The sequence below is a fragment of the Nyctereutes procyonoides genome, unplaced genomic scaffold (genome assembly GCF_905146905.1).
Source record: "Nyctereutes procyonoides isolate TBG_1078 unplaced genomic scaffold, NYPRO_anot_genome, whole genome shotgun sequence".
Taxonomy (NCBI): Eukaryota; Metazoa; Chordata; class Mammalia; order Carnivora; family Canidae; genus Nyctereutes; species Nyctereutes procyonoides.
Genome location: NW_026575033.1, coordinates 15,436,592 through 15,451,598, shown reverse-complemented (window position 1 = coordinate 15,451,598; position 15,007 = coordinate 15,436,592). Strand labels below are relative to the sequence as shown.

At 41.5% G+C, this 15,007-nt stretch overlaps 1 protein-coding gene across 8 annotated transcripts in view; it reads left to right on the top strand.

Moving 5' to 3' along the window:
• The window catches only part of DCLK1 (doublecortin like kinase 1), a 335,386-nt gene that overhangs the window by 243,452 nt on the left and 76,927 nt on the right, over positions 1-15,007 (top strand). For 5 of the 8 annotated variants that reach the window (XM_055317266.1, XM_055317267.1, XM_055317265.1 and 2 more), the window contains exon 6: positions 12,105-12,199. In XM_055317266.1, coding sequence (XP_055173241.1) covers positions 12,105-12,199 — 95 coding nt within the window. Of the gene's footprint in view, positions 1-10,875; positions 11,195-12,104; positions 12,200-15,007 lie in introns of those variants that run through there. The other 3 variants (XM_055317269.1, XM_055317268.1, XM_055317272.1) reach the window with 3 other exon arrangements.

Sequence of the window (15,007 nt, the reverse complement as noted above, 5' to 3'; positions counted from 1 at the left end):
GTGTGCCATGGCAGGTAGTATCTTTTCCATAAAGAAAGTGGAATCTGAATCCATTCTAAAATTAAACTTCATCAAGGTGTTTTTAACTTCTAGGTCAAAATTAATTAAATGGTACTGATCACATTTTGTTTAACATGAGACCTTTATGCATATAAAATTTTGCCTTTTGATCTAGAAAGCACTTTATGCAACCATTTCTTGGTTGTATAACAGCTTATAATATGCAATGACTATCCTTGATTCTGACTTGCTACCAAACCCTATCACCTTCCTCTGGATGATTCAACTTAGAGAAGGTCTACAGAGCTGCAATACCTCGTCACAAATCTGTAGGTTATGTCAGTGTTCCCAAGACCACTCTCTTTCCCTAGTATCTAAGCTCAGAGTTTAGGAAGTCCCGTGATATTTCCATTTCTTTTCTGGGCAAATGCAGCTGCTGGGTGTCAGGGGAGTGCCTGCCTTGGGCCCCTGCACTGTGCTCACCTAAGACTCTTGGCTTAACCCAAGTATGGCTTTTATACCCAGTGGAAAGGAGCACCGAATTATCGCTACATTAACTGCATCACCATTTTCCTAAGATGGCCTGTTCACTGTTCTTCAGAAATCATAAAGACTAGAATGTGAATAATTTTACTTTCATACCTCTTAAGGGTTGATGTTGCCCCAGACCCAATTGCCACCATGAACCTGTCTTTTTAACGTTAAAGAATCTTTGCTTCTACCCTTAAAGTATTAACTTAAAGTTTGAAATAATTTCTATTTCATTTGTTCAATTTCTACTTCCAAAATTCACCTTTCTATGTTATACAGAGATTAGAGCTTAGTATAAAGTTAAGATTTGGTCAGTTTTCTTTTTTGTGTTTTAAGATTTTATTTATTTACTCATGAGAGACACAGAGAGAGGCAGAGACATTGGCAGAGGGAGAAGCAGGCTCCTCCTGGGGAGCCTGATACAGAACTCAATCTCAAGACTACGGGTTCATGTCCTGAGCCAAAGGTAGACGCTCAACCCCTGAGCAACCTAGGTATCCCAAGATTTGCTCAGTTTTTGTGCCATTCTGATGTTCATGATAATACTGTCAACTGTATTTAAATGACATTAGAGTTTACGTAGGATCTTTATGTCTTTGATCGTTTTTGATTCTCCTAACCATCTCCCAACTACAGTCAAGACATGATAGTATTATTTGTTATGTAATAATATAGACTATTTTTGAAAATGAAGCAGTGAGGTCTGGGGGAACTGCCTGGCCTAGAGTGACTGAGTTAATAGTGGCAGCTCAGGGCTGGCACCTGGGGCTCCCAGTGCTCCAGACAAGGTAGGCTGGCCATCCTGGATATCTGTTTCTTCACCTCTGTTTATTAGAGATTTGATCTCCAGAAAATAACTAATACAGTACCTAGTTCAATGTTCAATTTACAACAGCATAACACTTTGCAACAGAAGCCTAAATATTAGTCCCAGGACCTGCATTCCAGGAGGTGAAATGATTCACTCCAGCTTCATGATGTATGGTTAAGTAGTAAACAGAAACTTTCCTTTGTAAGTCAGTGTTAGAACAAGAATGGGAAACCTCTATAAATCTTCTCTTTGTCCCTTACTCATTCTTCTTCTTAGAACTAAAAGAAGTTAGAGGTGATTTATGAATGTAAGGTGTTCATTTACACATTCAGAAATATCAAGTGCAGGTCTGCTAGTGTCAGGTGTTAGCTAGGCACTAATAAGGCAGAGATGAAAGAAACAGCCTCTATTCTCAGGAAGTACACAGGTCAAGCCCCCTAAATAATTTAGAGATAACATAATTCATATACTTGTTGAATTATTATTAATCTCCTTAACAGAGAGTTGGAAAAGGCAATTGGAACTACAAGAAAAGAGAAACCAGGAGCCTTACTAACACACACAAAAAATGATGAGTCCCTAGACAATTGTGCGCTGAGACTTTGACTGCGTTTATCACTAAGAAATGGGAAATGTGGTTTTTAGTTGCTTCTTAAAGAAACAAGACTATATAAGAGTATCATAAAGAGTGTTTAATATGGGTTGAATCTTTATTCATGTGTGTTTATCTTTGGAACACAGACGTCTCATAAAATGTGTAATTTAAAAGTGAAATTCTTTTAAACGAATTCCTTTTTCTGCACAAGGAAGTTATAACAAAATATCTCTAAAATAAAAGAATAATATGCAACTAATTTTGTTTCAGTAAGAATGATGTTTAGTTTTGCTTTATATTGTTTTCTTAATGTTAAAAATGTAAGGAAACCACATTTACCTATCCTGAATTTTCATTGCTATAGTCCATCTTAAAATTTACAGATTTCAAAATTTTGACCTCTTCATTGATCACTTTAGAAGAACTTTGGGGCTTTTTGTTTGCTTTAGAGTTTTTACTCCCATTGAAATGGATGGCCAACTTTTTATCGTAAAATAATACCTATTTAGACTGTCTCTTTAGAAGCCATGGGAAACATAATGGAGCACCAGTAGGTGCCATCACTTCAAGCATGAGCTAATGGACTTTCTTGACTTTATAAGTTTGTGGTCTAAGGTAGGAACCCTCCTGACAACAACCATTCATTCATCTAATATGCATGGAGATTCCATCATTGACCAGCAATGCTGGGTGCTGGAGGTGCAAGGGTAAAGATTTGACAGAGGATAAAGCTGGGTGACTTAGTTAATGACCTCCTACCATGGCTAAAGCACCATTCTGTCCTCCCCATGCTTCACACTTGTATGTGACTCTGGAAATCCTGCAGTTTTCTTATTTATGCTATTCAGATTTTCCCTTTTTATGGTTATATAAACATATTTTATGCAACATATGCAGATAAGACAGGAATTAAAGCTGGGGAAGCAAAGAGAATTTTAATCAGCTTTCTAGTCCAACATGTCAACTTTTTAGATTTATATCAGACACCTTCAAAGGCAAATTGTTAGCTTTTTTTTTTTTTTTTTTAGCTCAGTCTTTTCCTATAATATAGATTTCAGCCTTATACATTCTTTGGAGGATCTTGGCTGCTTTGGGGTTCCAAGGGAATTCTTGAAAACAAAGTGTGCCAGGAAGATCAAGGGGGCTGATGATTCATCTCTTGTGTTTTTGGAATTTTCTGCTGCATGTGAAGTTCAGTCCTCTTTCCATTCCCTTTCCCTGTACCGATCAATTCCTGGTAGTGCTTCCTTACCCTCAGCAGATGAGTATCTCCAAAGGTATTTTTCAAAGCTTTGAACCATGATCTTGACCCATTCTCTGTAGGGGGCAGGCAGCAACCCTACATCAACTGCCTTTATGAACTCCTCACTGTAAATGCCCCATGTTAACTAAATAAATATTCCCTGAACATCTGCCGTGTTCCAGTCATATCTTAGGTCCCAAGGATATGAAGATGATTAAAGCACAGTTCTTGTCTTCATGTTGCTTATATTCTTGCCTTCAAGTTGATATATATATATATATCACTTACTGTAATAGTGTAGAAAGTGCCATGACAGCCCAGAGGAGGAAAGGATTAGATCTCATTCATGGAGTCAGAGAAAATTTCCGAGAAAAACGAACTTACAAATTGAAGGATCCTGCCAGGATAAGAAGGACCAGGAGGGCATCACCACTTGAAGAAACAATATGAAGTAAGGCACAATATGAAGTATATGGCATATATTTTTTAAAGATTTTATTTATTTATTCATGAGAATACACAGAGAGGAGAGAGAGAGAGGCAGAGATACAGGCAGAGGGAGAAGCAGGCTCCATGCAGGGAGCCTGACGCGCCCTGATCCCGGGTCTCCAGGATCATGCCCTGGGCTGAAGGCGGTGCTAAACCGCTGAGCCACCTGGGCTGCCCAAAGTATATGGCATATTTAAGGTTGCTAGTCTGACAAAAGCACATGATAGATTGGAGGAAAGGGTTCGAGAAGATGGTGGTAGCCACGTTGATGTTGATCATTGCAAAGGCTTATGAAGGTGTGTTTTTGTTATAGGTATTAGGGGGTGAATAAGAATTTAAGCTAAGACCATGATTTGATTTTTATTTGAATTTTAGAGACAATGGTGCAGTAGTAGAGAGGGTGACTACACATGAGGGGCCAAGAGCCATGGAACTCTGTGAGGCTATTGCAGTCCTGCTGGAAAGAAATTGTCGGATAGAATTTAAACAATAATGTTAGGAATAGGGTAGACTTTGAAAAGGAAATGAACCAGGAATTTAACTGGATATGAGCCCAGAAGAGGAGAGAGGAATCAGAGACCAGGAGCATGTTTGAAGGTTGAGGAGGAATGATAGGTGAATACATTTCAGGTATGTGGAGTGTGAGTTGCTTTAGAAAAACATCAGTAGGCAATTAGGAATTAGTAACTGTGTTTAAGTCAGATTTGAGCCAATGATGCATACCTGGGAGACCCTGCATATAGTAGTGATTTAAATAATAGAAATATAGGATGTCTTTCCCTCCACCCCAATGAAAGGTTTGTAGAATAAGAATGGGCATGGCAGCGTGGTGACCATGTACAATTAAGGGCTCTCCTGCAATACCCTGTGGGGTGGGGGCAAAGCACCCCATGGGGACCAGAGGATCTTCAGAGCCCTTTAGTCTCAGGACCCTCATCCACACTGGGCTTTACATGTCCAGTTCCCTCAGAGAAGGGCTCTGAGATCCCAGCTGACACATTTTCATAATTTTAATTTATATTATTTTAAAGATTCATTTATTTACTTGAGAGAGCGAGAGAGCATGTGAGCAGGAGACAGGGTAGAAGGAGAAGGAGAGAGAAGCAGCCTCCCTGCTGAGTACAGAGCCCATGTGGCGATCAATCCTAGGACTCTGAGATCATGACCTGAATTGAAATCAAGAGCCAGATGCTCAACTTACTGAGCCACCCAGGCAGCCCACATTTTCATAATTTTAAATCAAAGGTCTCCAGGTGATCCTATTTCATTGTTGAATTAGATTTTTTTCCCCTTTTACCCTGAAAACATCTTTAACTTGTTCCCCCCGCCCTATTCAGTTTATCACCTGTCTTCCTGGCTCCCCTTCTCAGTGCTGCTCTAGGACTCCAGTTTCTCACAGGCTACAGAAACTGCTTGCTAGGTGGCCTCTTCCCTGCCTTTTTCCTCTGCCCCTTACATCTGCCCTGCACCCTGATGTCAGACTTGTCCTTACTTCTGCCTGCCAAAAAAGAGTCCAAACTCCTTCTTCTCAGATGAAGAACAATCTTGATTTGGCCACGGTCTTCCTTTCCAGCCCTATCTCCCACTTTTCCTCTGGACTCATGCTTCATCCTGTGAACCAATTTAAATTATTAGCAGATACCCCTTGGGCTTTTCCACTTGATACCTTTCTGAGTCTTAAGAGCCTTCTTTTGCCCCTTCAGCTGTCAAAAGGGCACACACACCGTTGGCCCAGTTGACTCTGTGCAACCTCACAATGTAGGTAGGATCTTCTGATCACCTCACTATCTAGGGTCTTCTGCACCTCTATGATCCAGTGACAATTGATTTGGCTCCTGGCCTTTAGGAGACACATCATATCACCCTCCTAGGTTTTAAGGTTTCTGAAAGCAGGAGTTTTTTTGTTTTTTGTTTTTTTCATACATTCTATAGTGCTTAGTGCTTAAAAGTTCATGATAACTACTGGGTAAATTGGCCAGATGAGTGAATTGAGAAATACTAGGATCTGTTCAAGTTGCCTAGATTTCCTGGTGTTCAAGGGTCTTTTTGTACATATTTATTAAAAAAAATTTAATTCACAGTCAGGTCACTTCCTACATCCCCACAGTTTCTGTGGGCTTCTCAGTTCTCATTATTCTCAGCAGACAGTCCCTTTGAATTGAATCCATTATTTTAGTTTAAAAAGGAAATGTAGGGGTGCCTGGGTAGTGCAGGGAGTTAAGCGACTGACTCTTGGTTTCCCCGCTCAGGTCATGATCTTGGGTCGTTGTGATCAAGCCTTGAGTTGAGCTCTGCACCATCCCCTCCAGGCTTGCTCGCTTTCTCTCTCTCTCTCTTAAAAAAATATGATCCATTTCACCTATGAGTTGAGCATCTGTGAAGACAGAATTATGAAAAAAGCATCTTTCCCTAAGTCTTCCCATCCCCCACCCCATTAGATAGGTGTCTGTTTTCTCTTGGCCTCATTTGACTCCCTCTGCTTTTGTTTCTCCTCCTCCCTCCTCCTCCTCCCTTCTCCTCTTCCTCCCTTCTCCTCCTCCTCCTCTCTCCTCCTCCCTCCTCCTCCTCCCTTCTCCTTCCCCCTCCTCCTCCTCCTTTCTTCTTCTTCTTCTTCTTCTTCTTCTTCTTCTTCTTCCTCTTCCTCTTCTTCTTCTTCTTCTTCCAAATAATGTAGCAAACAATGGACAAGGGCTAAGAAAAGAGATTTTAGAGTATCTACAGCCTCCTCCCATTATCAGGGGATGAAAGTCTAAGGCAAGCAGTTAGATCTCTTCAACAACACACCTGAATTCCTACTCTCTAAATACACAGCCGGACCCCATATGTTTGCAAACATGTTCTCTCCTCTTAACCCTGCAAGAGCAGCATTATAGATACATGAGCCATCTTAAGTGCAGAAAGGAAATCAGGAAAAGACAAGGTAGATTTTCATGTCTAAAAAGTTCCCTTGTAATTGGTTAATCTTGCTTGGAGATTGCTCTGATTTTGAGACCAGTTTGAGACATTTAAACATTTAGCTTCCACATGTGGTCCGAGACTTTTAAAAATGAGACTATAAGGAGAAGAAACCCTTTAAGGCATTACTGAGTTAATATACACGTGAGTCTAGTCATTTAAAAGGAGCAAGGAAAAAAAAAATAAAAGGAACAAGGAACGAGTAAAAATAAGTGAAGTATTTCTGAATTCTAGAGTTTTTTAGTCACTTTCATATTCAATTATAAGTTTTGGGACATAGGGACCAATAGAGTCAGACATGTAGTAAGTATGTGGTGTATACAGTGTGTGCTGACTGATTACAGAGACCTGAATTATGGCTTCAGTGAGTAAAATGGGGCAGGATCATTTATCTGAAATGATAAAGGGAAAGGTGAGGCTGGATCCTGTGTGAGGAGTAATATCCTGTGACCAGCTCATGCTGTTGTGTCCCTGATGGGTTTAGATGATGACTCGGCTGGATGGAGGCAGGGCACAAAGTAAGGGGGTAAAGTCAGCTCCACAGATGTCATACACAGCTCTTGGGTGGCTGGTTATGTGATTGATCCTCATAGGATCTGTGAACAATCCAGCCTAAAGTTTAGCATTTGTCATTCAGGAGGTAACAAGAAGACCAAGGGATACAGGATTAAAGGAAAATGTACCCAGATAGATCTGAGTAAAGGAAACCTTAATGGGTTCAAGGCAGTGGATCTGATGAGTACTTCAGTAATTCAAATGTAGCCATCTTCACATTGAAATAATTAATCATTAGACCTGCTTGGCCACTTAAAAGCAATCTTTTTTTTTTATTTAAGATTTTATTTATTCATTTGAGACACACAGAGAGAGTGAGCATGAGAGAGAGAGATCAGGAGCGGGGTAGAAGGACAGAGGGAGAAGCTGACTCCCGTCTGAGCAGGGACACCCTGATACGGGGCCCTGGGATCATGACCTGAGCCCAAGGCAGACCTCTGCTTAACCACCTGAGCCACCCAGATGCCCCATATACCACTCTTTTTAAAAAAAATACTTACTTATTATTTGAGAGCGAGAGAGCACGAGCAGGGGGAGCAGCAGAGGGAGAAGGAGATGCAGACTCTCTGCTGAACAGGGAGCCAGATACAGGACTCGATCCCAGGACCTCAGGATCATGACCCAGTTACCCTAAAAACAACCATACTGAGTTTAATTTTTCCCATTTGAAATACAGAATCCTTTATTTTTTTAAAAAGATTTTATTTATTTATTCATGAGAGACACAGAGAGAGAGAGGCAGAGACACAGCAGAGGGAGAAGCAGGCTCCATGCTGGGAGCCTGACTTGGGACTCAATCCCAGGTCTCCAGGATCACGTCCTGGGCTGAGGAGGCGCTAAACTGCTGAGCCACCCGGGCTGCCCTATAGAATCCTTTAATAAAATAATACTTTACTCTGTAAAATGATGCCATTTGTCATTTGAATTTTAATAAGTTCTACTAAATAGGTGACAAAGCCCATTTTATTGGCATTCAGAGACTTCTGGTATTACAGGATAAAAAACAACTGAACTCAATATATGTGTCAGACTTACTTCTGAAATAAAATTATATATTCCAGCAGTGATTCAACAATAAACTATGTGGTATTGTCTGGATGTCAAGAACCATTTTAAGAAGTTGCTAATGCTTCTTTTAGGTGGCCAAGAGGAAGAATCTGAATAGAACTCTGACCCTAAGAATTCAGACTGTTCCCAACTTTCAAGCAGGTTGTGTTCCAAAAATGTTTGATCGTAAATGGCTTGTTTGGCACTTGAGCTACATCTCTCAGGAGAGGTGGCTACACAAATGGAAGTCCTGAGTTCAGTGGCTTTTTTTTTTTTTAAAGAATTTATTTATTTATTCATGAGAGACACACAGAGAGAGGCAGAGACATAAGCAGAGACACATCCCAGGGCCCTGGGATCACAACCAAGCCAAAGGCAGATGCTCAACCACCGAGCCACCCAGGTGCCCCAAGTCCACTGGCTTTAAATGAAGGAGGTGCCCCAGTGATAAAGAAGGAAATCCAGAGGTCTGAAGACAGGAGACAAAAGTTCTAGACGGGTCCTGAGGCATCAGGACAGGCCGCTCACAGGAAAGAAGTACAGTTCTTTGAGAAGACATAAATGACATCTTTCCAACTGTTCATATCTTTGGGCAAGTTATTTCATCTTAAATAGGAAAAATTATATCTACCTATACTGCAGAATTGATGTTAAATAAGTTGTTTCAGTCTGACATGTCCAAATTCTTTATGTCCTTCCAAACCTACTCCCTCCCTCTCTTCTTGCCTCAATCCTCTTCAATCACTCAGTTACCATATCCTATAGTTTTCTACCTCTAAAATCTTGCCTGAATGTTTCCATTTACCTCTCCCCCTTCCGCACCCTCATTGACCCAGCTACACCATTTCTCTGACCACAGGACTTGTAAATGTTCCATACTCCCTCCTGCCTAGACATCCTCCTTAGGTATATCTCCGGGCCCATTATTATTGTTCTCCCTTAATCCATTCTTGACGGGCAGGAGCTCTTGAGAGCTTTTAAAAATACAAATCTGATCTCCTGGCTCCGGCTTAAAATCATTCAAGAGCTTGTCATTGCCCTTTGGATAAAAATCAAATTCCATAACATGAATGTTAAAGCCCTGTATTATGGGACCCCTACCAACTCCTCCATCTTCATTTGTAAGACTTTTTCCCTCCAGCTCCATTTACCTGCCAGGCCAACTTCTTTAGGTCTTTTCAATGCACCACACTGCTCCCTCCCTCCCCAGGCGGAGCCACAAAACAGGTGCACCTCCCCCTATCCCCGCCAACACTTTTCCTTCATTGAGCCCTATCCTCTTTCACCTGCAAAATCCTATTAACACTTAGGTTGGATTTCTGTACCTTTCTGTAGGGTGTAGGGTGACTTTGATCCCATAGTTTATTAGGATTTCAGAGGCAACAGCCAAAACATCCCTCCTCAAAATACTTTATTGTGATTACTAGTTCAGTTATCTGATTTCCCTGCAGGCTAGCAGGCTGGAGCCTTAGGCAATGTGGTGGTGAAAAGTACAGATTCTGGATTCTCTTGGTTAGATTTGGGGCTCTTGTCTCCATATTTGCTGGTCAAGCTGCTTATCATTTTATGCTTCAGTTTCCTCTTCGGTAAATTAATATTGCCTGCCTCATAGTTACTGTGAGTATTAAATGAGCTTATATATATATATACATATATGTGTATATATATATAAACTATATATGTGTATATATATATGTATATGCACATAAGCTCATTAGTGCACATGTAAAAGGCTTAAGTGCATTAACTGATCCATAGAAAATAATTCTTTGATAAACTGGGATGCACATAGAATGGGCACTTACTAAATGCAAACGTGTTGCAGTTTTGCTTTTTAAAAAGGCTAAGGCTGTCATACTGGAGTCCACTTTCTCTTTTTCTTTGTTTTCCATTAGCTGTATAAAATTTGTGGATCAAAAGTCAAAAATGTCAATACTCAGCTTGCTTCCCCATTTACTTTCTCCCCCCAGTCTGGGTAGCATTTAGGTGTGATGTAGAGATGCAAAGTGGAGAAGTGGACCAACAAAATATTACTGTCATAGAACCTGTCTTTCTGTCAACTCAGAGGGATTTCTTGGCTTGGTAGTTGTAGGTTCTGCCTCTGCCTGCAGTTCCTTGGTTCTCTCTCGCCTGTGTCTGAGCCCTTCGCACAGAGGCCAAGGGCTGGCAGTCCGGCAAGAAAGAGGAGGCCTGAGCATCTCGCTTTCAACAAAGACAGGACTGTAGATTTGAATGCAAGCAAATTAAAACATTCTCAGCACTTCCTACTTCAATCTGTCCCCCCCACCCCCAAAATTGTTATTTGTTGTTGTTTAGAAGGCGTCACAGAATACATTTCAAAGGCCAGAACTACACAGTAGTGCAGCCTGGGTTCTGTGACCTTTTTTTTAAAAAAGGTCTTTAGAGAAGATGACAAAACAGGGAGCTTCCCACTCTCGTGGGCACTAAGTTTTTGTGCATACATTGTTGGTGAAAAACCAATAAACACTGTCCCAGGCCACTGAATTTTGTGAGGGCGTCCTTATTCCCAGGTAGTCACCAGGTTTTAGAAGTTATTGTCATTTTGATTTTCGGGTGAGTCACTGGGCCTCTTGCCCCCCAGGCACTTCATTATGATTCAGAACAAAGCCGGAGAGGGCTCTGGCTTCCGGGACTTACTGGTGTCGGGGGTGGGGGTTGCGGTGGCTCTGCTTTGGCATGAGGCTTAATTGACACCTTTGATGTAGCCTAAGACAGAACCCGCACCTCCCACTGCTGCTTGGAAGACGTCAGCCTTACGCAGAAAAGGCATCTGCTGATGAATCCTGAATCTCATTCAGCCTGCTCGGGGAGCAGCCTTAGCCATCCTTAACTAATCCAACGGCTTCCCAATTCCGCGGGTGCTGGGCTTAGTGCTGAGAAGGGATTTCGTCTCTTGCTATTGCCAGGTTAAACACTCAGACTGTGTCCATGTTAGAACTCATAGAAGGTAAGTTAAATGCATTCTTGCTCTCCTTCATGGAAAATGTTTATTATTGCTAATTCTCCTTCGTGGACTGTGGTTGTAAAACATGAGAAGATGTTGTCATGTGTGTGGGTAATAGAGTGGCAACCTTATATATCTTCTTATGAAGAAGTCCTGTGTCCAGAGTGTTTTGTCAGTTCTGGAGGTGATGTTACTCAGAGAAAGGAATTGCTTACTTGAGTTCTGTGGCTTTGACTGCATTTAGTGATAATGTTGTCTGAAAGTCTTCAGAGTCCGGGAGAATTCCAGTGATTTTAAACCTATCAGAAAGCAGCTTTTATTTTCAAGTAGCAATGAAGACAGACTGTAAGGAGTTCCTGAGTGTGTGCCAATTAGTTTGTCCTGCTGAAGGCAGGTCCTTCAGAGTTAGGCCAGAGGGATATGTAGGGGACAAGTGGATGCAGGAGCTTCTAGAAGGGAGTTGTTAACTGTAAAAAGATAGGGGTCTCTTTTAACAAGACACTGAGAAAATCACTTGGGAGCTGTGGAAATATTTACTCCTACTGGGTGGTTCTGGGAAGCTAAACTACAGAACGAAGGATGAATCCCATTAAAATGTCTCAGGACCTTCACCACATGGCTAAAACTATGGGCACAGTTAAAGGCACTGTTAATACATTCATCAGGAAAGTTATCAAAAGTACATTTTTCAGGATGTTCATGTAGCCTGATGGCTATATTTAACACAGGATTAGCAAGACAGTGAATTTCTGTGAAAATTATTCGCTGAAGCTGTTTTTTAGGACTACATAGAAAGGGTCCTGGAATTTTAGCAAAAATCGCTCTATAACTGCTTGTTTCTCTGCCAAGATGATTTGTCATGAAAAATTTTTAACAAGCCATTTTTTTTTTCTCTCTGATTCTTTGCTTCCAGTTAATGGAACCCCTGGTAGTCAGCTGTCTACTCCGCGCTCGGGCAAGTCGCCAAGCCCATCACCCACCAGCCCGGGAAGCCTGCGGAAGCAGAGGGTAAGGATCTTAAAAGCAAGCTCCTTGTTTAAGACCTGCCTGAGCTCCCGGTGCAGAGTGACCCAGGTGCCAGCTCCCAAGAGCACTGCTTGTCTCTAAGTAATAACCAGGTGAGGGCAGGTGGGCTATGGCTGTGGCCTCTCTTAGCTAGAACTCAGGGCTCTTTTTTTCTCTGAGTTTGTCCGAATCTTGACTCTGAGAAGAATTAACAGTTGCTGCCTCACTTTTAAATACCCCACCTCTTTTTGTTCTGAATGGACCAAGACTTTATTGGCACTGGTTTGGAAGCTTCCTTAGTTGTAATGAGGTTATTAGATCTCATTGCTGACCATCAGCCTTCCTTAAGAAGGAAAAGGAAAATGGGGGTTATGGTGGGGGATTGTTTTATGGCACAGAATGGTGGTCCAGAGCCGCTTAGGGTCTGTGGCACCGAGGATGGATACATGTGACATGTGTTTTTGTGAATGAAACCCACATCAAGTGCCTTCTCTTTCATCACTATGTGCATTTTGGTGGGGTTTTTTTGTTGTTGGTTTTTTTTGTTTTTTGTTTTTTGTTTTTTTTTAGCTTCTTGTGTAATACTAGAGAAGTATACTGAGCTTGGAAACCAAGGTCAAAAAGTTACTGGAAACAGCGTTAGCTTCTCCATGCTCAGGAAGGGGGAAGAACTACTGTTCTTATCCTCTCAAAACCTGTACTGTCTGTCTTTTCTAAGTAATACTACAGCAGGAATAAAAGGGGTGGGAAAGGGAAGAGAAGAAGGTGCTGAGGAGGGAAGCGAGGGCCTTTTACTGTCCTGATTTCATGAGCGAGGTGGAGAGGAATATGTGCTCTTAGGAGGCTTTATGACGGTGCTTACTGTACATTTTAATAATAAGCCAGGGCTCCTTGGAGGCTTCTGAACTCAAAGACTAGATTCTTAGTTTGGTTTCTTTTATTATGCTTTAAAATGAGACTTCTGAGTTCCATAACTTTAAACTGCTTCCAAGATGGAAGCTCTTCCCTTCAAGCTTCCTGCAAGGTTGCATCCGCATGCCCCCATCTAAAAGCAGGGGGCTGGGGACTCCATCAGACCCGGATCCCTTTGGTACCTGGCCCACCACGTATCAGCTTATGCTGTCTTTCTCCATGGAGCCTCCTGGCATCAGGTGTAGTTGGTTTAGATTATTTGATGAGGCCCGGGTTTGGCACCAACTCCTCCACTAAAAGGCATCCAGTCTGCTATCCTGAGTCTCAGTTGGAAAAACAAGGCAAAACAAGAAAGAGGCTCCTTCCAGATAGGAAATCCAATAATTCTGTTCCATCTGAGTGTTTTCACTATGGGTTTCTTGTTGGCCACAGTCTAATTTTGCATTTTATTTTTTAAGATTTTATTTATTTATTCATGAGAGACAGAGAGAGAGGGGCAGAGACGCAGACAGAGGGAGAAGGAGAAGCAGGCTCCATGCAGGGAGCGTGACGTGGGTCTCAATCTGGGGACTCCAGGATCAAGCCCTGGGCTGAAGGCGGCGCTAAACCACTGAGCCACCGGGCTGCCCTAATTTTGCATTTTAAAGTACAGGAATCAGTAGTGAACTTCTAAAAGAAGAATTGGCCAAATTCATATGATCCCCTAAGTGTCTATACTTCAGTTGGGGAAGGTGTAGTAGGGTGTTTCATTTCTAGAAAAGTTACCCCCTTCTATAGGAGCAGTCATATATAGCACAGATAGTGCTCTTTGAGAGAATAGTCTCTATTTTGAAGTGTATACTTTGGAGAATACACCTGGCATAGTAATCCCCCTTCATCCTTTGAACAAATTAAACTCAGATTCAGGCTTTAGCTCATACTTAGTTGCTAAGACTAAATTATGGTGACTGAGAATCCCTGCCATAGATTTGAGCTTCTCTCCCTGTTTGCGTATCATGGAGACCTCCATGGGTGAGAATATAAAGTGCTTTGCCCAACTGTCCCTTCATTGGCGGAATGAGGGTAGATTTTGCTTCTTCTGCCCTCTGTATTCTCTGCATCACTATAATTTTGTCCCAATGAAGCAGAAAATTTCTCTCCAGTGACTAGCAGCTGTGTGGCCAATGGCTTCTATAATTAACATTACCAGCACTTGGGAAATGATTATAAAGAGTGGCTCTCTTGTAGATTCTTCACTGCATCATTTAAACTACCAGTGCAAGCATCTACTTGAGAGGGAAAATAATCCCATTTGTTTCAGGGAGACAGAGGCTTATGGTCATCTGAAAACATTTATTAAGCACATGTTGTAAGCAGAGCACTGGATAATTCAGAGATGGTTCAGTTTCCAGGCTTTTAAATTTAGGCCGTAAATGAACATCCTCCATCCATGTACCATGTCAATGCATGGAGACATTCCCAGATGCTTTAGCGAGAGAAGCTTTCATCTTGGTGTGGAGGCAACTGCATCAAATAACCCCTCCCAGTTAAAACGGGCCTAGCATATCCCTAAAAACTGATCCTGTTTCAAATTTGGTTAATGTTCTTCTCAAATGGTTGGCTATACTCCTATGCAGGAAATACTGAAATAAGTAAAAGATGGTAAGTGCTAAAAGAAGATACTTCAAAGAATAAATTAACTCTTTTTATTACAAATTGGAAAACAGTAGCTAGTTCTATTTTTCCTTCTGTGTTGCCTAGCAACATGGCCAGGAAAATGAGTTGGCTGTGCCCCCCAGCACACTCAGACACACACACACACACACACACACACTTACACTGCCTACCTCGTTTAAAAAATAGGAATGTATTTCTTTAATTTTTAAAGGAATCTTGATACATTTGACCATTTTCTTCACA